At 39.4% G+C, this 24,308-nt stretch overlaps 1 protein-coding gene across 1 annotated transcript in view; it reads left to right on the top strand.

Moving 5' to 3' along the window:
* LOC102028395 (multidrug and toxin extrusion protein 2-like) overlaps positions 1-24,308 on the top strand; it is a gene marked incomplete in the record, with an annotated part of 62,538 nt that overhangs the window by 5,016 nt on the left and 33,214 nt on the right. Inside the window, 6 exon segments of the mRNA XM_013522185.1 lie at positions 4,128-4,196; positions 5,441-5,589; positions 6,335-6,377; positions 7,506-7,550; positions 8,534-8,631; positions 10,547-10,644. Coding sequence (XP_013377639.1) covers positions 4,128-4,196; positions 5,441-5,589; positions 6,335-6,377; positions 7,506-7,550; positions 8,534-8,631; positions 10,547-10,644 — 502 coding nt within the window.

The raw sequence follows: 24,308 nt of genomic DNA, 5'->3' as shown, positions 1-24,308 counted from the left end.
ATATATATATATTGCCTTCTTTCTTTCTTTTTCTTCTTTCCCTCATCCCAGTTGTTCCTTCCTTTGAACAGTTTCTTTCCCTTTCATATTGTCTGTTGTACGTTTTGGGCTTTATTTACTCTTTCAGGTTCTTACACTTGGGAGACAATGCAATGTTTACACATGTGAGTCCAATTTATCTCACTTATGAGTATGGTCTCTAGTTGCATCCATTTACCTATAAAAGCCTTGAGTTTGTTGTTCTTTTTTTTAAACTGGACGTTAAACCCATGGCCTTTGTACTGAGCCCTGTCCCCATCCTTTTCTATTTCTTATTTTGAGATAGGGTCTTGATAAACCACTAAATTGCCCAGGCATAGCTCAAGTTTGTAATCCTCCTGCCTCAAGCTCCCAGAGTTCTGGGATTACAGGTGTGGACCACCAGTCTTTTTTCCTATAAAAACATCCACATCCACCCCTGTCCTCACCTGGTCCTCCAGCCTGTCTTCATCTATGCTCTTTGCTAGACAGACCACATTCTGTCTTCATTGTGTTTTCTCCCATTCCAGTCCAACCCCTTGCTCTCTTCACCTTGCTTGGACAGCAGTTGGCAGTGACCCATTCTCACTCCTTTGTCGGTGCCAGAGCATTCACCCTCACCCGGCTGCCCTGTGGGTAGTGTTTCAGCCTGACCCTCCTCAGCTCTCCTGTGGCCTTTGTGATAGTTGCGCTTACCTTTCTCTCCCCTCTCCTCCTGCTTCTGTTGACCATGACCACTGTTGATCGTTGTATCTCCATCCTTGACCTAGGCTTCCAGCTCGGGCAACCACTTGTGCGATAGATCAGGTGGAAGATGCAGAGACTCCTCCAGCCCAGAGTTTGAAGCTCTTCCCTGGAGTCCGGATGTACTTGCCTCTTTTATTTTTTAATTTTTTATATTTTGTGGTGCTGGGGATGGAACCCAGGGCCTCATACATGCTAGACAGGCACTCTACCTGTGAGCAACACCCCAGGCACCCTTCTTATAGTTTTTAGACTTCCAATCTCCATGAGTCAGCATGGCCTTTGTTCCCCACATTCCTTAGAATCCCCCTTTTTTCTGTTTCCCACTCCACTGTCCTGGGCTGCCTTCATCCTTCCTGCCTCACTCCTGAGCTGCTGGGTCTGGGCCCTGGCTCCATTGTGTTGATTTTCTCTGTCTCTGGTTTCTCTTCACTGATTTTCAAGCTCATATTCATTTTTGGCTCAGTTTAGTTCCTGGCACTGATCTGGCCTGCACAGAGCTGGCCTAACCATTTCAGAGAAACACATCGCTCAGTTGTCTTGATCTTCGAGTTGGTTCTCATTGGGCATCTTCTGGTTTATTTTTGTTTCGTTCTATTCTTCAACCCTGCCCCATTATGCTTTTCCATCCTGTAATGTGGTGAGACTTTAAAACCTCAGGATATATATTTGCATAAAGTCCTGTGATTCCTGTTCTTTCATTTATTTCACTAAAACTATTTAGAAATATATCTGGGGGAAAATTAAATTAAGATTATAGTGGTGGTTTGTGGCAATTTCCTTCCCTCTTTCTGTTTATCCCCCAAATCATCCAATAAGAGGTTAGAGAAGATTTCTTAGTTTTCATTGTAAAAATAACAGGCCTAAACTGAATACAATCCCGATTATCTAGAGAGCTGGAATAGGGCACAGGAAGGATGGTATGTTCCACAGGCAGGAAGGACTGTCTGTGATAAGCTCCTAGATTGGGAGCTGTGTTGTCAGCCCTTGGCAAGGAGGAGGTGATGCTTTCCTTTTATTCAGTTGTTGAATTGTAACTAACCGCTGTGAAGACAATAGACTCGGCCACAGAATGACTTTATTTATGAAAATGAGTTAGCTTTGAACAACCTTGATCTTACGAAAAAGTCTTTGTAGTATGAAGGAATTTATAAGTGTCTGTTTGCTTTAAGTGAAAGAATATTTGTTTATATTCCACCTCATTCCACAAAGAACTTAAACTGGTTTACACAGATATATCAAGTAGAGAAGGATAAATAAATAGCTGGTGGAATGGGCCAAAGGAACAGGGATGGAGGGAGCTGGAGCTGGGGGCAACATCCGTAGCAGGATGCTGCATTTCTGCTCCACGCTGTGCTCTGCGGGAGTCTCAGCGTACCTCAGTTTTGCCAAACTGTTAAATTAGGGGAAAGGTGAGCTTTCTGTGTACTGAGCTAGTGAAATTTTTCTTGCAGATTCTCATACAGTGCACACTGTGACTGTGTCTTGGACAATTTGCTATGGGAGACACAGTAGCATTTTTTGTCCTGTGTTTTATTATAAAGTTGTCCATGGTAAGGGAGAGATCTGACACCAACTCAAGTTTTGTAAAAGCTTGTGACCGCTGAAGCAGTGGGGCCCATGGCTGCTGTGGCTTTGGCGCCAGCTGACTGGACCAGGGATAAACTGTGAGCTGTAGAGCAATAATATTCTAAGCCAACCCAAATGAGTTAGTTTACCCAAAGTGAAACATAGCAAAAAGAAAGCATCAACAAAACCACCCTCGTCAAAGCAAAAGCAAAAGAAAACAAAAAGTGGAAAAATGTTCAGAAAATGACACATGTCTCCTTTCTCCTTCCCTGGTAGGCCGAGGTGCCTCTGGAGGAATTCGGGGTTGTAGTGCAGGTGCTTCATGTCCAATCCTCACTGTGCCCTGAGTCCTCTGGGTTGCATTTAGATCCAGCCTTTGCCTCATGGGGTAGCCATTAGGCATTCTGTATGTGACCTGTTAGCTCCTGGGGACTAGAGCCTTGGGTTACCAGATGTCTTTGTCCACTGTCTGTTGCTAAGACAAAATATCTAAGGCTGTGTACTTCATAAAGAAAAGAGGTTTATTTAGCTCATAGTTCTAGAATGTTTAGAGTACAGCACCAGCTCCTGCTTGTCTCTGCTAAGGGCCTTCCTGCTACACCACACCATGGCAGATGCACCATGGCCAGGGCACCTCCAAGAGGAAGAGAGCAGTCACACGATGAGTTAAGAAGCAAGAGGGATTCACAAGATCTAACCAGGATTCCTCAAGTACTACATTAATTCCTTCCAAGGGCGGTGTCCCCAATGATTAACTATCTTCTGCAAGGCCCCACCTGTTGAAGAAATACCTCCCAACTCTGGCACACTGGGAAACAAGCTTCCAGCACATGCACCTTTGGGGGTCACTCTCAACCGATATTCAACCTGTAGGACCAGGATAGTCTTAGTAGGTGGAGACGTTACCACCTGGGAATCCCAATGCTGTTTCACATGAGACCCGGATGGAAATGGGGATCTCCAGACCTCCGGCTCTGCATTTCCCGTGCTTCTTCTCTGTCCCACAACAGCACTTATAGGCCCTGCCCTTACCTGTGTTTTTGTATCTGTAACCTTAAATGTCAGGGCACTGGATAAGGTCTAGTCAAGAAAGTGACCCATTCCTCACTACAGGACTAAGTCTAGGGTCTACAGCCAGATTCCCCACCTTCCATTCATGCCCTCTGAGTAACCTGGGCAAATATCATAAGCTTTTGTGACCCATGTTACCCAAGAAGTGGGATTAACAGTCATACACCATGTACATGAAAGGCTTAGGAGCCCACCTAGCACATTAGAATGTGCTACACCCTCAACCCTGTTATTTTTTTTTAAATGCACATCCTACTAGCAAACAGGGCATGGCCTTTAGACATTAACCACAACTTTTATTTATCTTTATTTCTTTAATTTTTGAAGACAAAATCTCACCATGTTGTCCAGGCTGTCCTGGGACTGCTGGGCTCAAATGGTCCTCCTTTTGCAGCCTCTTGAGCAGCCAGGACTACAGTGCACACTGCAGAACCCTACTTGGACTTTTCAGTACAGAAACTGTAACATGTAGTATTAAGAAACACAGGTTTTAAGTTTTCCCAGTTGATACAATGTGGTTATGATCCTTTGGTTAAAAGATGTTTTTTTTTTTTTGTTCAGTAATCAACAAGGATTCATGTGGACACCCATTTGATCTAAAATATATAGGCTTAAGTATACAACTGTGAATTGTTCTTTAAAAATGAACTTGTAGAAGTTCCTTGGTATAAAGGGGTGTTTGACATTGACACTGCATGCCACACCTGGCCTGTTGTTTCTTGCAGGTTGTGAACGTCACTGGGATTTCAGTGGGAACTGGCTTAGCCTCTGCTTGTGACACGCTAATGTCTCAGGTGAGGAGCACCCTGCCCACACAATTTTTCTTGGGGCAATTACCTTTTACCCAAGAGGCTGCCTAGGGAGTTGTCCACCTTCCTTTTATGTGTTAAATCCGGTGCTGCTAATGACTGTAAACACACAAGCATAGCTGTGTTAGCTTTAGGACATCAAAAGACAAAATTACAGCAAACTTAGTTATAAATTTAACTGGTCTTTATTTGCAGTTAAGAATGGGGCAGCTTCATTCTACAAAAGAGTGAGCGTGCTTCCACCAGCCTTGGCAGAATGGTGGGTTTTATAAGGTAGGAACAAAAAGCAAAGCAATTGGAAGATAAACTGGTCAACATCAGTTTCGTGTAGGTTATTTTCTTAAATAGGTTAAAGCAGAAGGAACTTCTTATTGCACAGACTCAGGTAGTTGAGATCTCCTGTTCTCAGGGTACACTGGTCCATTTTGGGGTTGATCTGTTTCTTAAAGTCTGGGTTTGATGATGTGGCATTTAGCAAGAGGGACTCCATTTTGGTCTGATCTGGTCTGCTGGGGCAAGCATAGATTAGTCCAAATCACTGGTCTCCCATCATTTTGTTTAACAGCTTTCGTCCTCTGGGTCTCATCTTCTCAAGGGTGCATTTGCCTTTTTCCTCCCTGTCTTAGCTCCTCATAACCCCTTGCCCTCTTTTCCGTGATGTTGGGGATGGAACCTAGGGTCTCTGGCCGTTTAGGCAAGTGCTTTACCATTGAGCCACTCCTCAGCCCTCCATAAGCTTCTTGAAAGTGTTCTTTGTACTCCCATTGTCAGCTCAGCCCCCATCAATGCCTTCTGCATTCCCGCTTATCAGCTGGGCCAGTCCTCTTCCAGGTCCCTTCCTCATCTCTCTTGATGACATAATTAGGTAAGCACCTGGCTGTCCTTAACCCACTGGACCATCCCCGTACTGTAAATATCTTTCTTCCTCTGCTGCTGCAAATATCCCTGTCTCTCAAGGCCCCTGAGTCCCTAAGCCTTCATTCTCTCCCTCAGCATTCTAGGCTCCAGTACCCGCTTGGTTAAGTGTCAATTCTGGAGACTAGGGACCTATGCATCCCAGGATGTGTAGAACGCCCCAACAGCCTCCGAGTTCACTGGGTGCTGCTGGCTTTGCAGCTTCCCTGCATGTCAGCTATGGAACTTCGGCTGCCTGGGCCCCAGGGGTGGCAGAAGTGCAAGGTCCGGGTCTTGGCCTAAACCATGGGGTTCTTTCTGTTTGCTTTCCCAAGTCCTTCGGCGGCAAGAACCTGAAACGTGTGGGGATCATACTTCAGAGAGGAATCCTTATCTTGTTGCTGTGTTGCTTCCCTTGCTGGGCTGTCTTCATCAACGCTGAGCGCCTCCTCCTGCTCTTAAAACAAGACCCTGAGGTTTCCAGGTCAGCATCTCCAGTTCAGAATCTTAGGTCAAGAGTATGTGGCTGTCTGGGCTGGGGTGTGGCTCAGTGGTTGAGCTCTTTCCTCACTTGGACAAGGTCCTGGCTTCACCCCCAGCATATCTGTGTTGACATTTTCAGCCAGTTAGCTGGACTTGAACCCTTTGGAAGCTGTGACTGTGGGCCCAAGTGCCACAGCTACAGGGACCGCCTGACCTTGGGTGACAAGCAGGAGGAAAGTGCTGTGCCTTGGCCTCGTCTCCCTTTCCTGTCATCCCCCCATTTTGGTGTCCTGCAACACAGAATGTCTTCCCCTTGACCAAAGTCTAATACTGACACTATTTTTAGAGACCCTTTTTTAAACCTTCAATTCCAGCATGGCCTCAGGTATTGTCCTTGGGCTACATGGCCCTTTCTAGTAGACTCTTGCTCACTGTGAGGTACTCCTGATGCTTTCAAAGAGTTTCTGCGCTGTGCTCAAGTTTTATTTCTTTTTGCTGTGTTCACTCCACTTTGTAGACTGAGAACAAGTTGGGAAATGTCACTAGACTTTCTCTTATGGCAGAGACAGGAAGGCCTCTAGTGCCCTTGATGTATGCTTCAGGAAACCAGAGCTGTGATTCAGTTTCTCCTCTAGAAGTTATTTTTAGTTGTAACTTTTAAAAATATTCTGTGGGTTCAATTTGAGGATGGGATGACCAGAAATCATTTTAATCTTAACAAAAGACTGTCTTGTTATTTATTGCAGGATAGCCCAGATTTATGTGATGATTTCCATTCCTGCTCTTCCTGTAAGTGTTGAGACTGTTCTTGTTGGACACAAAGCTGTGCATGTGTTTGTGTCGCCCCACCTCACGCCTTGTCATCTATTGACCACGGTGCCATTTGTGCAAAAGTTCAGCAGCTGTTTCTGGGACCTGCTGTCCCTACCTTACTGTACCACTCTGGTGTCCACCCACTTAAATTAAGTGCAAGAATTGAAGGGAAAATGTTTTCTTCTTGATTCCTTATTCCATGGCTACTTTTGGTAGCAAATTAATCAGAACATTTCCTGGGTACCCTTGGAGCCATTCAGAATGACAAGGCTTTAATTTATGCTTCAACTGTTTAGAATTTGCCTGTGTCTATGTGTCAGTCAGGGTTTTACTAGAGAAACAGATATAACACAAGATATAGAAATGTATAAGGAATGACAAAATTGGCTGACAACGGTCAGCCAAAGAGTTGAATGAGGAAGTGTGCAGAGGGTGTCTGCACACTGGAGACCGAAGTATTCAGTCCAAGCTCTGGCGCTCACTGCAGTGTCCGTGCAAGTCCATATCAGGAGGCCGATGGGGCTGCGACGGAAGGCTGATGAGTCTACACTGGAATACTGATGGATCCAAGGTGGAAGTGGGAGAGTCTGTACTAGAAACCAGGAGGCGGTGTCCAAGCCGAAGGTGAAGACTGGAGCTTCGCTGAAGGATGGGAGCCTCAGTGTCCGTCCTCTTTTCCCTTTTGTATCATTTAGGTGATGGTAACCCTAGGGTGGCTCCTCTACACTCTAGGGTGTAGAATTACTGAGCCAATTGCTGAGCCAAGTCTAGTTAAGCTTCTAAACTTCTCAAGTTGACATAATCAATCAACCACTACAGTCTACTTTTCAGGGACTAAATCTTTATCTACTGTGAAAAATTTCAAATACTTAATGCCCTAGTGTTTATTTATGGTGAGTCTAGTTTTCTAAATTTGACATGACATCATCAAGAGGAAATATGTTATAAATTAGAACTGGGTCTGGGGATGCAGCTCAATTGTAGAGGGCTTGCCTAAGAGGTGTGAGGCCTTGGGTTCCAGCCACAGCACCACAAAAACACCACCACCACAAAATCAGAACTGAAGTGAACTCTTGATGTTTGCCTTTCTGTTTAATCTTGTAGGCAGCATTCCTATTCCAGCTGCAGACAAGATATTTACAAAGTCAGGTATTGCTTCTTTTTATATTTTTTATTCTATAATATTAGAAATGTAAATATTTTAAAGAAATTTGCTATAAAGGTAATTCATACTTTTTTCCTACCAGAGTTCTTTGTGTGAGAGATGTAAGACCTTGTGGTTGGATACCATCCAGCCCAGGAAAGATGCTCATAACAATGTGTCCACTTCCTCCTGATCATATCTTATCCCTCTCAGCTTCTTACCTGCTCCGGGTGCGGGCACTCAGTTTCCCAACTATCCTGGGACTGGGCCTGTATTTCTTATTTAGAGGGAAAGGGCTTGGATTTACTTCAGGCACATTCCTGCAAGTGGTAGGGGCACTGTGACCTCAGAACACCAGAGGCAGACTGGGAAATGAGGGAGGAGGCTGAGGCTAGGAGGTGGGTGGGTAAAATCGTAGGCTGAGTACTCTTCACTGTCCCTCTGCTGTTTATCCCAGACAAATATCCTGCTAGCCTTTAAACATGAAGGCATTGCCCATGAAGCCAGAATAAATGCATTCTGCCTTCATAGCAGGCAACTCTGTTTAAATGACAGGAAGATATTACCTAAAGAAAATGTCTGAGTACTAGAGGGGGCAGTGTAAACAAAAGGAGTGGGGGCTGGTACCATAAAACAAGTGGGCAAATGTTCTCTGTGCACTGCTATAAAGCCGGCATTGCTGGGTGCTTTGCACATGAGACTTCACACTACCAAGGTTCGGGGAGGATATCTGTTTTTTTCTGCTCCTGGCTGTTCCAGTCTTGTGTAACTGCCTGCAGTCGTCACCTGTAAGCAGGGCACAGTGATGCAGGCCTGTGGTCCCAGCTACTGGGGAGGCTGAGGTAGGAGGATTGCGTGAGCCCGATTGGACAATAGTGTAAGACCCCATCTCATTAAAAAAGTTACTTATTTAACTGTGAAAGTTCACTTGACAGCGTAGCTGAGTAGCTTTTGAAAATGCTATTTTCCTATTTGTTTGGTAATTTAGGGCATCATCATGCCCCAAGTTATTATTGGAATTGCAGCGAATGTCATCAACGTGGGCATGAATGCCCTCTTGCTGTATGCCCTGGATCTCGGAGTAGTGTAAGTCATGACCCATTCATTCAATAAAAACTTGAGTGTATGCTGGCTCCAGCCCTAAGGGCTAGGATGCAGGGGGTGAAGCGATCTGAGGGAGTGCACACAGGTAAACAAACAGTCACCCAGAGGCCTGTTTTCTTACCTGAAAGACAGGTGAGAGCTGGTTGCTGTGTGAGCCCATGGCGGGAGCAATTCACACAGGCTGTTGAAAATGGGTGAAAGTTAGGTAGACAGAAAGGGCAGGGTCTTGGAGGAGGTGATGTGTAAGCTGAGAGCTGTGAGTAGAAGCAGGTTAACGGGGAGAAGGGAGCTGGTCAGTCCACGAAGGCTGAGGTGGGTGACCGAGGCAGAGGCAGAGGCAGAAGTGGGTGGATGCTTGTAGGGACTCTCCTAGGTTCTGAATTGTGAGAACATGAGGCAGATTCTGTCTTCCGAAGCTCAAGAACAAGAGGGTCCCACAGAGCAAGCCAGCAAGCACCATCAGCGTGGGCTTCCTTTGGCAGGTGCTCTGCAGATCCACCCCTCACCCGGGTACACGCTGGCAGCTCAGCCCAGGGCCAGCCTTGCACACATGGCTAGAGAGTGATCATGCCTGCAGTGCAGACTGAGCCCCAGCACTTTTGGTGTGCTCAGGGTAGTGTGTTCCTTTGTAAACAAAAATAAGTTTAGTGGATCCTGGTTAGCACTTTTAAAAAATGAAATATATTAAGAATCAAACAGAAGAAAATGAAATGGAATAGCAAATGTGTGGAGCACCAGCTATTGTGGAGGTATTTTTTTGAGATTTGTTTCAGGTATATATGGGTGCTTGTGTGTACACATGTTAATGTGGATACTGGATGGTGATGAAGATGTTATTTCTTACTGCTAAAAGCCATCAGCGAAAGGATAGCAGAGGATTAGAACATAACACATCATAGAGCACTTGCCTGGCTGTTCAAGGCCCTGGGTTTGATCCCCGGCACAGTGAGAACAAACAAAAACCAAGCAACAACAAAAACAACCACAATCAGTGAAAGCCCATTTAAAAATCTTTATGCTAAAAAACTGGATAAGGTGATAGTCAGGGGAAGTTGGAGTCAGAAGGCCAGAGTGAGGACCAGCACCTGACCATACAGGTATGCAGCTCTCCTGTGAGGTGCACCTCAGAGACTTCTCTAAGAAGTTTCCCAAGGAACTGTAGTAGGACAGTTTTGAGAGTGGGATAAGATAAGAAAGTATAAGAATGGATTAATAAATGATAAAATGTGAAGACTGGACAAGAGAGTGAAATGAAAAATAGACAAGAAGGCAGAGTTCCTGGCTCACTTTAACAACGTGGACATTTTATTTGTAGTGATAAAATGCCACGTACTGCAGATGTCCCAAGCTTAAATTCCAGTGGAAAACAAGCCTGTTATAATCCTAGAAAATAATCCTAGAAAATCCTAGAAAATAAAGCTAGTAGGATGTAGGGCAATGCTTTGAACACAGTAGCTGATTGATATATTCTTTTTGACTAGCTATATCCCTTTGACTAGCTATATCTGAGAAATTATTCAATGGGTTATTTAAGGCTGTTCCACAAGAAATAGTGGTAAAGAGCTGGGGATATAACTCAGCGGCATAAGCGCCTGCCTGGCAAGGTCCTGAGTTTGATTCCCAGTACCAAAAAAAAGAAATAGTGGTAAATATTTATGTCCTTTTATTTCCCATTGGTGAATAGTAATATTGGTTTCTTCCACAAACTCAGTCTCAATGGGAATAAAATAAGTGTACTACAAATGGGTGCAGTTTTTAAAGTATTAAGAGAAGACAGTGAAGGAGCTTCAGACTCATGTAAACTGAGTGTACCATGGAGCCAAAGCTCACCAGGACTGTCTGTTGGTTCATATTTGAAAGGATTTGCTCAGGAGTAACGATGACTTTTCTCCTTCAGAGGGTCTGCCTGGGCCAACACCACCTCCCAGTTCTTCCTGTCTGCTCTTCTTTTCCTATATGTGTGGTGGAAGAAAATTCATATCAACACCTGGGGAGGTATGGTCACATTGCTTTCTTATGTCATTTGAAATTTACGGAGGTGTAATTCTGGTTTCTAAATTTTTTCCAGAGGTTTTTTTGTTTTGTTTTGTTTTTATCTTTTTCTTTTCTTTTCTTTTCTTTTTTTTTTTTTTTTTGGTCTTTTTGAGACAGGGTCTCACTATATGGTTCAGGCTGGCCTGAACTCACTTTGTAGCCCAGGCTGGCCTTGAATTTGCAGCAATCCTCCTGTCTTAGCTTCCCAAGTGCTGAGATTATAGCCGTGCACTACCACACCCAGCCTGTTATTATTTTTTGGTAAATGTAAAATTTACAGGAAATATTTAAATTACTAAAAATCTAAAAGTTATGGGGTCAATGTGTGATTTTTTTTTCAGGTCCACAAAAGTAGCTCTTTTTTCATAGGAGACTATTTGCACTTTCTGGGTTTTAAAATTAGTATTTCTTTATGGCAGACACACACACACACAAACCACATCTTCATTTTTTTATTTTAAAGAGAAAAGAACAAAAACAAAATAGCACAAAGACATAAATAAAACAACACAAAAACAATAAAAACTGTGTAGAATTTCAAACAAGATGATAGGAAATCAATAATGGTTGTTATATCACATATTGTTACCTTCAAAGTGGTTACTCAGATAACCAGATATAGGCATGTAAGATTGATGAAACAATTAAACATTAACTATTCCTTTCAATAAAGCAATAGAAATTAGTAGTACAATTATCTTAACTATCTTGTGTATACGCATACACATATTTTTCCTTCTTTCTTTCTTTTCTCTTTTCCCCCATCCCAGTTGTCCTATCCTTTTGAGCAGTTTCTTTCTCTTTCACAATATCTGTTGTCCCTTTCAGATTTTATTTACTTTCAGGTTCTTACACTATGGAGGCAGTATTATGTTTACACATGTGGGTCTGATTTATTTCACTTATGAGTATGGTCTAGTTGCATCCCTTTACCTATTAAAGCCTTTAGCTCATCTTTCTTTATAGCTGATTAATATTCCATTGTGTAAAAATACCACATCTTTTTTTATCCATCCCTCAGTTGATGGTCATTAGGGTTGTTTCCAAGATTTAGCTATTATAAATTGCACTGCTATAATCATGGGTGCACATACAACACTGTAGTATAATGCTTTCATTTCTTCTGGAAAAATACCCAAAAGAGAACTAGTTGGGTTGAATGGGACCTCTAATCCTAGTTTACTGGGGAATCTCCAGACTGATCTCTACAATGACTGCACTAGTCTACACTTCCATGAACAGTGGAGAGGGTTCCCTTTTCCTCACAGCCCCTCCAGCATTTGTAATTGGTTGATTTCTTGATGATAGCCATTCTTTCTGGGGTGACATGGAATCTCAGTGTTGTTTTAATTTGCATTTCTTGAATGACTAATGATGTTGAACATTTTTTCATGTATTTATTTGCTATTTGTATTTCTTCATGTGAGAAATGTGTGTTCATTTCAGATGCCCATTTTTGCATTGGGTCTTTGAATTTTGGGGACCTGAATTTTTAAAATTCTTTATATGTTCTAGATAGAAGTCCTTTGTCTGAGGGACAGTTGGCTAAAATTTTTTCCCAATTTGTGGGTTTTCTTTTTACTCTGCTGTTGATTTCTTTAGATGTGCAGAAACTCTTCAGTAGGATGAGATCCCAGTTGTTGATTCTTTAAAGTATTTCTGTGCAGTTTGGGTTTTGTTCATGAATTCTCTGCCTACCCCTGTGTCTTCAAGATTTCTGCCTACTTTCTCTTCCAGTAGATTTAGTGTTTGTGTTTTAATATTTAGATCTTTGATCCATTTTGACTTTAGTGTATGGTGATAGGCATGGGTCTAATTTTAGTCTTCAGCATGTGGAGAGCCAGTTTTTTCCAGCACCATTTATTAAAGAGGCTGTCTTGGGGCTGGGGATTTAGCTCAGCGGCAGAAGCACCTGCCTGGCAAGCGCAAGGTCGTGAGTTCGGTTCCCGGTACCGGAGAAAAACAAAAACAACAACAACAACAAAAAGAGGCTGTCTTTCTTCCAGTGAACGTGTTTGGCTTCTTTGTCAAAGATAAGGTGGCTGAGTGTGTTTGTGGTTGTGTCTGCATCTTCCAGTCTGTTCTACTGATCCTCAGGTCTGTTTTGTTTTTTTTTTTTTTTTCCCCAATACCATGCTGAGTTTATCACAATGGCTTTGTAGTATAGTTTCAAGTTACGGATTGTGATGCCTCCTGCCTTGCCTTTGTTGCCCAGGATTCCTTCTGCTATTCTGGGTCTTTTCTGGTCCCAGATGAGTTTTAGGAATGTTTTCTCTAGATCTGTGAGGTATACTAATGGTATTTTGATTGGGATTGCATTGAATCTGTATAACAATTTTGAGAGTATGGCCATTTTCATAATGTTGGTTCTTCCTATCCATGAGCAAGGAATATCTTTCCATTTTTTGAAATCCTCTTTAATCTCTTTTTTCAGAGTACTATAATTTTCACTGTATAGATCTTTTACTTTTGTTAGATTAATTCCTAAGTATTTCAGTTTTTTGGATGCTGTTGTGAAAGGTATGGTTTTCCTAATTTCTCTCTCAGTATGTTTGTTGTTTTGTGTATAGGAATGCTATTGATTTTTGAATGTTGACTTTGTATCCAACTATGCTACTGAATTTGTTGATTAATTCCAGGAATCTTTTGGTGGAATTTTGGGGGTTTTCTATGTAGAGTATCATGTCACCTGTGACTAAAGATAATTTCACTTCTTTCTTTCCTATCTTTATTCCATTTATTTCTCGCTCTTGTCTAATTGCTCTGGCTAGTGTCTCCAGAACTACATTGAATAGGAGTGGTGACGGTGGACATCCTTGTCTTATTCCTGATTTTAATGTGAAAGCTTTCAGTTTGTGTCCATTTAGTATGGTGTTGGCTCTTGGTTTGTCATAGGTGGCTTTTATCAGATTGAGGTAAAGTCCATCTATGCCAATTTTCTTTAGGGTTTTATCATGAATAAGTGTTGGGCTTTATCAAAAGCTTTTTCTGCATCTATTGAGATGATCATGTGATTCTTGTCTTTAGCTCTGTTGATAGGGTATATTACATTGATTGATTTACATATATTGAACCATCCCTGCATTCTTAGGATGAATCCCACCTGGTCATGGTGTATTATCTTCTTGATGATTTCCTTCATTCTGTTAGCTAGTATTTTATTGACAATTTTTGTATCTATGTTCGTCAGGGATATTGGCCTATAGTTCTCTTTTTTGGTTAGTTCTTTTTCTGATTTTGGTATCAGGGTAATACTTGCCTCCAGGAATGAGTTTGGAAGAATTGCTTCCCTTTCTATTTCTTTAAAGAGTTTGAGAAGAATTGGTATTAAATTTTCTCTAAGTTACTTGTAGAATTCAGCTGTGAATCCATTAGGACCTGGGTTTTTTTTTTGTTGGTAAGTTTTTTTTATTACATTTTCAATTTCATTGGCTGATATTGGGTTATTCAACATTTTTATATCTTCTTGATTCAGTTTTAGTAATTCCTATGTATATAGGAATCTGTCTATTTCTTCTGTGTTTTCCATCCAATGAGAGTAAAGATTTTTGAAGTAGATATTGATGATCTTCTGAATTTCTTTTTTTTTTTTTTTTTGTCTTTTTTTTGAGACAAGGTCTCGCTATGCAGTTCAGGCTGGCCTTGAATTCACTTTGTAGCCCAGGCTGATCTTGAACTCACAATGATCCTCCTGCCTCAGCCTCCTGAGTGCTGAGATTACAGGCGTGTGCCACCATGCCTGGTGATCTTCTGAATTTCTACAGGGTCTGTAGTGATATCACTCCTGTCATTCCTTATTGCATGGATTTGAGTTTTTTCTTTCCTTTTTTTGATAAGATTGGTTAGGGGTTTATCAATTTTATTTATTTTTTTCAAAGAACCAACTCTTTGATTCATTAATTTTTTCTATTGTTTTCTTAGTCTTAATTGTGTTAATTTCTGCTCTGATCTTTATAGTTTCCTCCCTTCAGACTTTGGGATTAACTTGCTCTTCTTTTTCTAGAAGTTTGAGGTGTAGCATAAAATTGTTTATTTGTGTTCGTTCTGTTTTCCAGATGTAGGAATCCATTGCTATTAATTTTCCTCTGAGGACTGCTTTCATTGTGTCCCACAGGTTCTGGAGGTTTGTATCTGCATTTTTCTTTGATGGTAGATAGTATTTAATTTCTACTTTAATTTTTTCTGTGACCCATTGGTTGTTCAGGAGGGTGTTATTTAATTTCCATTTGTTTATAGAGTTTTTGATAAATTTTTTTTAAAGATCAAATTTCTTTTATCATTTATTTCCAGTTTCATTGCACTATGGTCTGATAATATGCATGGGATAATTTCAGTTCCTTTGCATTTATTTAAGCATGTTCTATGTGCTAGTATGTGGTCTATTTTAGAGAATGTTCTATGTGCAGCTGAGAAGAATGTTTATTCTAATGTTGTTGGGTGGAATACTCTGTAAAGATCTACTAAGTCCATTTGTTCATGCCTTTGGTTTGGTTCTGTTATTTCTTTGTTGATTTTTTTGTCTAGTTCATCTATCTCTTTTTGACAGTATGATGTTAAAATCCCCTGTTATAATTGTGTTATTACTTATTTGATTTTTTATGTCTGTTAAAATTTGCCTTATATAATTGGCTGCTCCTATATTTAGTGCATATATATTTATGATTGTTATCTCTTCCTCTTACAGTTTTCCCTTGACAAGAATATAGTGACCTTCTTTATCTCTTTTAATCATTGTTTGTTTGAAGTTCACCTTGTCTGCAAACAGAATAGCTATTCCTGCTTTTTTCTGGGTTCCTGTTGCATGGAGTATTGTTTTCCATCCTTTAACTTTCAGTCTATGGATTTCCTTTTGAGTTAAATGTGTTTCTTTTATACAGCATATTGATGCATTTTGTTTCTTGATCCACTCTGCCAGTCTGTTTCTTTTGGTTGATGCATTGAGGCCATTTGCATTAATGGCTATTACTGATATGTATTGACTTATCCTTGTCATGTTATTTTCCCACTGTTGGTTCTGTACTTTCCCCCTCTGTTTAATTGCCTACTTTGCTTGGTAGTTCTTTTCTATTGTTGGTCTTGAGATTGTGATCATTTTTATCTCTTCATAGAATATCTTTCAGTACTCTTTTGGCGCTCAAGAATTTCTTCTGTTGATCTTTGTCATGGAAGTATCTTATTTCTTCATCAATTTTTTTCATCAATTTTGAAAGATAGCTTTGCAGGGTACAGCAATGTGGGTTGGAAGTTGTTTTCTTTCAGGACCTGAAATACTTCACTCCAACCTCTTCATGACTTGTTGGTCTGTGTTAAGAAGTCTGCTGTTATTCTCCTTCTGGGTATTTTTCCAGAAGATCTAAAAACAACATTTCACAGTGATATATGTGCACCTATGTTCATAGCAGCACAATTTGTAATTGCTAAAGTGTGGAAGCAACCCAAATGTCCATCCACCGAGGATTGGATAAGAAAATTGTGGTACTTTTATATAATGGAATATGACTCAGCTATAAAGAAAGATGAACTCAAGGCCTTTTAGAGGTAAATGGTCACAACTAGAGACCGCACTCATAAGTGAAATAAATCAGACCTGCATGTGCAAGCACCGCATTGTCTCACTAGTGTAAAACCTGACAGAGTTAATTTAAACTCGGAGGCATGATAGACATTGTGAAATGATAGGAAAACACTCAAGGGTAAAGGGCAACTGGGATGTGGGAAAAGAGAAGGGAAAGAAGGAGAAATTTTGTATGTATGTATATACAGGATAGTTAACATAGTTGTTCTACTGTCTTCTATTTCTTTGCTGAAAGAAACTGTCAGTGAGTCCTTGATTGATGAATATTGCATGTCTCTATCCGTTTTTATGAGAAAGCACTTTGAAGATATCAATATGTAGTACAACAAGGCATTGTTAATTTCCTACCACTTTGTTTGTAACTCTATTGTCTGTACTGTTCTTTTGCTATTTTGTAAAATGTTGTCTGTCTGTTAATGTTTTCCTCCTTTTATTTTTAAAATAAAATTTAAAAAAAGAAGTGTGCTGTGATTCTGTTGGGCTTTCCTTCATAGATGATGTGTTTCTTTTCTCTAACAGCTTTTAATATTCTGTTCTTTTGCTGAATTTCTGGGATCTTGATTATTATGTGTCTGGGTATAGATTTATTTTGGTTATTACTAATTTGGGTTTTATATGCCCCATTTATACACATAGGCTTCTTGTCCCATGCTTGGGAAATTTTCTGCTATTACTTCTGCAAATAGTCTTTGTATGTCGTTGATGTTGCCTCCTGCTCTTTTGTTGACACCTATCAGCCTTATATTGTTTTTCTTTGCCTCATCATGCGGCTGTTCAGTTGTTATTTGCTGTTCCTTTGTTAATTTAAAAGATCTTTTCTTTCACTGTCACTAGCTGTAATGCTGTCTTCAAGGTCTAAGAGTCTATCTTCCTGTTTCATTCAAATGGTTCTTCCTGCTTTCAGTGGGATTTTTGAGTTCCTGAATGTCTCTCTGAATCTGTTTCATGCATTCTAATTCTTTCCTATACTGTTCATTTAAGTTTTCCATCATTGTTCTGTGCTCCTCTGTTTTTTAAACCTATGTCTTCTTTTGACATGCTGGCAATTCTTTCATAATAGTTTTCATTTCTTTTTTTACCTGATCAATTGTTTTTGATCTGATTTTCTTGATAGCCTGATGTAGTTGGTTCTTTACTTCAGTTGCTATCATTTCAGAGATTTCAGGTGTGTGACTTCCATGTTCTTCCATGTTGATGTTTCCTGGACTTGTTCTGGGTGGAGTTTTGGCTGAGATTGCATCTTGCTCCTTCTTTTTGTCATTTTCAAATCTCTCTAGGTATCTGGGGATTCAGGTTCATTCCTAAGATGGTGGCAGGAGGCAGAGACAGGGGTCTTGGGCTCCCAGGCAGCTCACTGAAGCTTTCCAAGTCTGTGTTTCAGTTTTTTTGGATGTTATTGTGAAAGGTATGGTTTCCCTAATTTCTCTCTCAGTGTGTTTGTTGTTTTTGTATAGGAATGCTATTGATTTTTGAGTGTTGACTTTGTATCCAGTTGTGCTACTGAATTTGTTGATTAACTTTAGGAGTCTTTTGGTGGCTTTTGGGGTTTTCCTTGTAGAATGACATGTCATCTGCAAATAATGATAATTCCACCTCTTCCTTTCCAATCCTTATTCCATTTATTTCTCTCTTTTCTAATTGCTCTGGCTAGTGTCTCCAGAACTATGTTGAATATGAGTGGTGACAGTGGACATCCTTGTCTTATTCCTGATTTTAACATGAAAGCTTTCAGTTTGTGTCCATTTAGTATGACATTGGCTGTTAGTTTGTCATAGATGGCTTTGATCAGGTTGAAGTAAAGCCCATCTATTCTGAAAAAAAAATCTCTTTCAATTTTCTGTACAGTTTTTATCATGAATGAGTGTTGGACTTTGTCAAATTCTTTTTCTGCATCTATTGAGATGATAAAGCCACATCTTCTTTATCCATTCCTCGGTTGATGGGCATTTGGGTTGTTTCCAAGATTTAGCTATTACAAACTGTGCTGCTATAAAAATTTCTCAGTAAATGGATGCAACTTGAGGTCATACTCTTAAGTGAAATACATTGGACTCATATGTTTGAACACTGAATTGTCTCCTTGGTGTGAGAAACTAAAGCAGTAAATAAGGATCAAAATGTACAATGGATATTGTGAAATGGAAAGAAATTGTTCAAAGGGAAGGAAGAACTAGGGTGGGGGAAGGGAAAAGGAAAAAGGCAATTAAGAAAAGATAAAATAGAAACAAAACTTTGTAAATAGGGAGGGGAAGGTTGGTTGAAGGGAGGAGAAGAGATTGGGGGAAAAAAGAGGAATCAAAATATATCATGTATGGGTACAAATTCCCTATGATGAAAATGATCATTGTGTATATTCAAAATGTACCAATAAACTCAATAAAAATTAATATTTAATCAGTTCAGATTACTAATCCAAAACACTAGTTTTTCCTTGAAAATTATCCTGTTCTATGAAAGTAAAATTTGATTAATGTTTTATTAAATCAAGCAAGCCAGTTGTACTCCATGAAACAATTTTGCACCACTTATAACTTACTAAAAGTCCCTTGGAGATTATTATATGGGTTGGTAAGCTTTACAAATTAGATTTTTATTTTTGTTTTTCTGATAATAGCCATTCGAGCAGGTGTGAGGTAGTTTTGATTTGTATTTCCCTAGTGTAGTGATTCTGAGCATTTTTCATGTTATCTGTGAGCACATTCATATGTCTTTTGAGAAAAGTCTCTTCAGGTCCTTTGCGTATTTTCAAGGTGGGTTACTTTTTTTTTCTATTTTTGTGAAAATGCCCTTGGGATTTTGATAGGCATTACATTGCATCTGGGTGGTGTGGATACTTCGACAGTATTGAGTCTTCCGATCCATGAACATGGGGTATTTCCATTTTTGTCTTTCATTTCTTTCATCAGTGCTTTATAACTATCATGGGAAAGGTCCACTTGCATGTTTAAATCTATTCTTAAGTGTCTTATTCTTTTTGATGATATTATAAGTGGATTATTTTCTATAGTTCAGGCTGGTCCTGAACTTACTATGTAGCCCAGGCTGACCTCAAACTTGCAGCTCTCCTACTGCCTCAGCCTCCCAAGTGCTGGGGTTATAGGTATGTGCCACCATGCCCTGTCTTCTTAATTTCTTTTTCAGTAATTTGGTATTATTTATAAAGAAACAGAAATGAGTTTTATATGTTGACTTTATATTCTGTAACTTTTCTTAATTCATTTATTAGTTCTAATAGGTTTTTTTGGTCATTGTCCTGCACGTTTGCTTACTGAATTGGTTTGTTAGTTCTAACAGTTTTTTGGTGGGGTCTGCCTAGAGTTTTTAAGTATAAGATTATGTCATCTGTAGACAGAGAAAATTTTACTTGTTTTCTGATCTGTATGCCGTTTTGGGCCTAATTTCTCTGGCTGATACTTTCAGAACTACAGTGAATGCAGGTGGCAAGGGTGAGTGCACTCATCTTGTTGCCCATCTCAGAGGAAAAGCTTTCAGTGTCTCACTGGTGTGTGATGGTACATGTGGGTTTGTAATAAGTGGCCTTTGCTATGTTAAGTTTAATATTCCTTTTATACTTAATTTGTTGACAGTTTTTATCATTGTGCTGTTGAATTTTATCAAATCCACTGAGATTATTATATGGCTTTTATATTTCATTCTGCTAATGTTGTGTGTCATATTTATTTATCACGTCCTACTTCACTGTGGAGTATTATCCTATTAATGTGCTATTGAATTTGGCTTGCTAGTGTTATGGTAAGGATTTTTGCATCTATGTTCACCAGGGATACTGGCCTGTAAACTTTTTTTTAGTAGCGTGTTTGTGTGTATTTCACTAAATGGGATTTGGAACAGAGAAAAGATTGGTACTAATTCCTCTATAAATATTTGGTAGATTTTACTAAGTAAGCCATCAGGTCTTAAGCTTTTCTTTGATGGGAAATGTTTCAGTTATTAATTCAATCTCCTAACACATTACTAGTATATCCAAATTTTCTGCTTCTTCATGATTTAATCTTGGTAAGTTGAACATCTCTAGGAATTTACCTTGTTTGCAAATAATTGTTCACAGTAATCTCTTATGAGTCTTTATATTTCAGTGGTATGAGATAGAATGGCTCTTTCATTTCTTATTTTGAGTTGTCTCCTTTTTTGCTTAGTCTAGCTAAAGTTTGTTAATTTTATTTCTTTTCAGAAAACTTTTTAAACAAAGTTTAAGGAAAGGAAGACATTTTCTTGGAGACTTCATTGGAAAGGGGAAAAAAAGGAAGAGATAGATAATTACTGTGATAGATCAGGGTAGGAGACTCCAGAAAGCTGGAGAACCCCTCAAACTTTTATTTTGTGTGTGTGTGTTTCACACACTTCTGCTCTGCTGTTTGTTATTTTCTTCATTCTACTAACTCTGGGCATAGTTTTTCTGATTCCTTGAGGTGAGAGGCTTATAGTGTTTATTTGAGGTATTTATATAGACATTTATTGCTATAAATTTCTCTCAGCATTGCTCTTGCAGCATCCATTATGTTTTGGTATGTTATATTTTAATTTTTATTTATTTGAAAATATTTTTTGATTTACTTTTCAATTTCTTCCTTGGCCCATTGGTTGTGTAGTGTTATTTAATACAAACCTATGAATTTTCTCTCTTTTTTTTTTTCTGTTACCAATTTCTGGTTTCTTACCATTGTGGTCAGAATAGATAGTTTTCTTTTAATCTTCTTAAATTCATTAAGACTTTTTAAAGCAATTTTTTTGGACCAGGAATTGAACTGAGGACCTTGCACTTGCCAGGGAGGCACTATGCCACTGAGGTATATCCCTGGCTGCAAAAACTTTTTTTTTGGTACTGGGAATGAAACTCAGGACCTTGCACTTACCAGGCAGGAGCTTATGCCACTGAGCTACATCCCTGGTCAAATTTTTAGCTAGAAGTTTCTTTCTTTCTTTCTTTCTTTCTTTTGTACTGGGAATTGAACTCACAGCCTGTGTCTGCAGGCAGGTGCTGTGCCACTGAGCTTCATCCCTAGCCCTTCATTAAGACTTTTTTGTGGCCTAACAAATGGTTTATCCTGGAGAATATTCCAGGTGTGTGCTGGAGAAGAATGTTTATCCTGCAGCTGTTGGGTGATGTGATCTTTACATATTAGGTCTTTTTGGTAAAGTGTAGTTCAAGTCTAGTGTTTCCTTACTGATTTTCTGTTTGGATGACCTATGCATTATTGAAAGTAGAGCACTGAAGTAATCTATTATTGTATTTTTCCCTTCATATCTGTTAATACTTGCCTTATATATTTAGATGCTCCAGCGTTGGATCCTTATCTGTCTGCAGTTGTTATAGCCTCTTAAGGAACTGGTATTTTTGTTTGTTTGTTTGTTTGTTTTCGCCGGTACCGGGAACCGAACTCACGACCTTGCGCTTGCCAGGCAGGCGCTTTTGCTGCTGAGCTAAATCCCCAGCCCAGGAACTAGTATTTTTATGTCTTTTGCCTTTTTAAAAGTTTTTTCTTAAATTTATTTTGTCTAATGTAAATATAGATACCTCTGCTTTCTTTTTGGTTTCTATTTGCTTGAATGTCTTTTTCTATTTGTCGTTTTCTTTTTTATTTTTTGAGGTGCTGTCTTATTTGTTTGTTACTCTGAACAATTCTTATTCTTTATTGGATTCAGACTTAGAAGTAGAAGCTCTGAGATATGATAGCCTGCATCTGTTGGCAGTCTGTTCTTGGCATTATTCTTGGATTTCTTTCATTCCATAGACCCAAAGTTGAGCACATTCTGTAGCCTCTTCCTTATTTTTCTTTTATTTTGCAGTATTGAGGATTGAACCTTTGTCCTCATGTGTTCTAGGCAAGCTTTCTACCACAGAGCTACATACTCAGCCTTATTTATTTATTTATTTATTTATTTATTTATTTATTTATTTATATTTTGCAGTACTGGAGATTGAACTCAGGCCCTTCACGATGAGCTACATCCCCAGCCCTTTTTTATTTTTAATTTTGAGATGAGGTCTCCCTAAGTTGCCCAGGATGGCCTTGAATTTGTGATCCTCTTGTATCACCTTCTGAGTAGCTGGGAGTACAGATGTACACCAGCATATCAAGCTTTCCTTATTTCTCTTAGTTTGTTGTTTCTTCAGAAGAGTATGCGAGTGTTTGTGCTACAAGACACAGAGTAACAAAAGGCTGATCATCTTTAGAAAGACTGAAAAGTTGTGGATTCTGTTAGTGCTTTTGGGCCACAGGCACAGTTGTATCCATCAGTCCAGGCATATCCTTTTTTCATTTTTTTAACCAAGTAGTGGATGTTCACATTGACATCTCAAGCTCCACCTCAAACAGATTTGTGTTTTATTTTTCTAATTTTCCTTGGTCTGTAATAAGAATGCCCTTTACTCAATAGCAGGCACATATGAACATGGGTGAAGACAACTTGCTTCATGAGGAAGCTTTTTGATTTGGTCCTGCCACTGATTTAAACACACATAACCCTTTTATTCTTTACTCAGAGCATCAGCAGCAACATGTGTGGTCATCTGCTTTTCACAGGACACAAAAGTTTCTGTTCCTCACCCACGTCAGTGAGTTTTTGGCAGCCAGTGGCTTCATCTGGGTGCAGCTGACTGCCTATGAGGCACCATATAAAAAGGCCTGTCAGTGTCAGTGTGTGGATATCCATCAAGGTGAAGTGGGTTTGCTGTGGGCAGTGTACAGTTGGGTCAAAGAACATGGCTACTCAGTGTCTTTTGTTTGGAGAATTTAATGCATTTACATTTAAAGTAATTCTTGATAGGTAAGGACTTGTGATTGCCATTTTGTTAATTATTACCTGGCTTTTTATATATCTGTTGTTCCTTTGTTTCCTTCTTTCTATCTTCTTTTGTGCTTTGATGATTTTCTGTACTGACATACTTTTCTTTCTTTTTTTTTTACTACAGGTTTGTGCTTCATTCTTATCATGAGGCTTACATGTTCATTACAGCCTGTTTTAAATTGATAACTAATTTCAGTTGCATACTAGACATCTATATTTTTACTACACTTCATCTTATGTTTTTATGTCACATTTTCTTTCATTTCATGTTGTAATATTCATTAGCAAACTACTGTTGCTCTACTTTTGTCTTTTTTTTTTTCCTTCCAGTACCAGGTATTGAACTCATGACCTTGCGCTTGCCAGGCAGGCGCTGTGCTGCTGACCTAAATCCCCAGCCCCTCTATTTTTGTCCTTTAACCTTTATCATAGAGTCTTCAGTGCTTGGGTGCCCCATCATTTCTAAACTTGACTCTGGTCTTACCTGGACCAGTTTCATCTCTGTTTCCCTTTCTTCAGCTCCCTGTTTGGCTCTAAGGATGTTTTTCTTCATGCCATTCTCTTAGACACTCTGCACCCTATGTAATGCTTTTTCGGTTCCTTCACCTTTATTGTTCAATTGTGTTGTATTTTATCTTTTTAAGTAAAAGTAATTCTAACAGGTATGGAGTATTATGGTTTTAATTTATGTGATTATTGATGTTGAGCCCTTTTTCATGAACTTGTTGACCATTTGTATGTTTTCTAAGGATTTTTTTTTGTAGTGCTAAACTCAGAGCCTCATATATGCTAGGTGAGTGTTTTACCATTGAGCCACATCTCCAGCTCATTTGTATGTCTTCTAATGAGAGGTGTCTGTTCAGGTGGGACATAAACTTACATAACATGTGATTTGATTCTGTATCTTGTAGCTTTTTTTTATTTTAAAAATAAAAGGAGGAAAACATTAACAGACAGCCTTTTACAAAATAGCAGAGGAACAGTACAGATAATATGGAGTTACAAACAAAGTAGTAGGAAATTCACAATGCTTGTTGTATTACATATTGATATCTTCAAAGTGGTTTCTCATGAAAACAGATAGCAACATGCAATACTGAACAATCAAGGACTCATTGACAGTTTCTTTCAGCAAAGAAATAGAAGACAGTAGAACAACTATGTTAACTATCCTGTATATACATACATACAAAATTTCTCCTTCTTTCCCTTCTCTTTTCCCACATTCCAGTTGCCCTTT

Source organism: Chinchilla lanigera, unplaced genomic scaffold (assembly GCF_000276665.1).
Source record: "Chinchilla lanigera isolate Chin_1 unplaced genomic scaffold, ChiLan1.0 scaffold00066, whole genome shotgun sequence".
In the NCBI taxonomy this organism is placed as follows: domain Eukaryota; kingdom Metazoa; phylum Chordata; class Mammalia; order Rodentia; family Chinchillidae; genus Chinchilla; species Chinchilla lanigera.
Note: the sequence above shows the minus strand (reverse complement) of the source record. Positions and strands in the feature narration are given on the sequence as shown.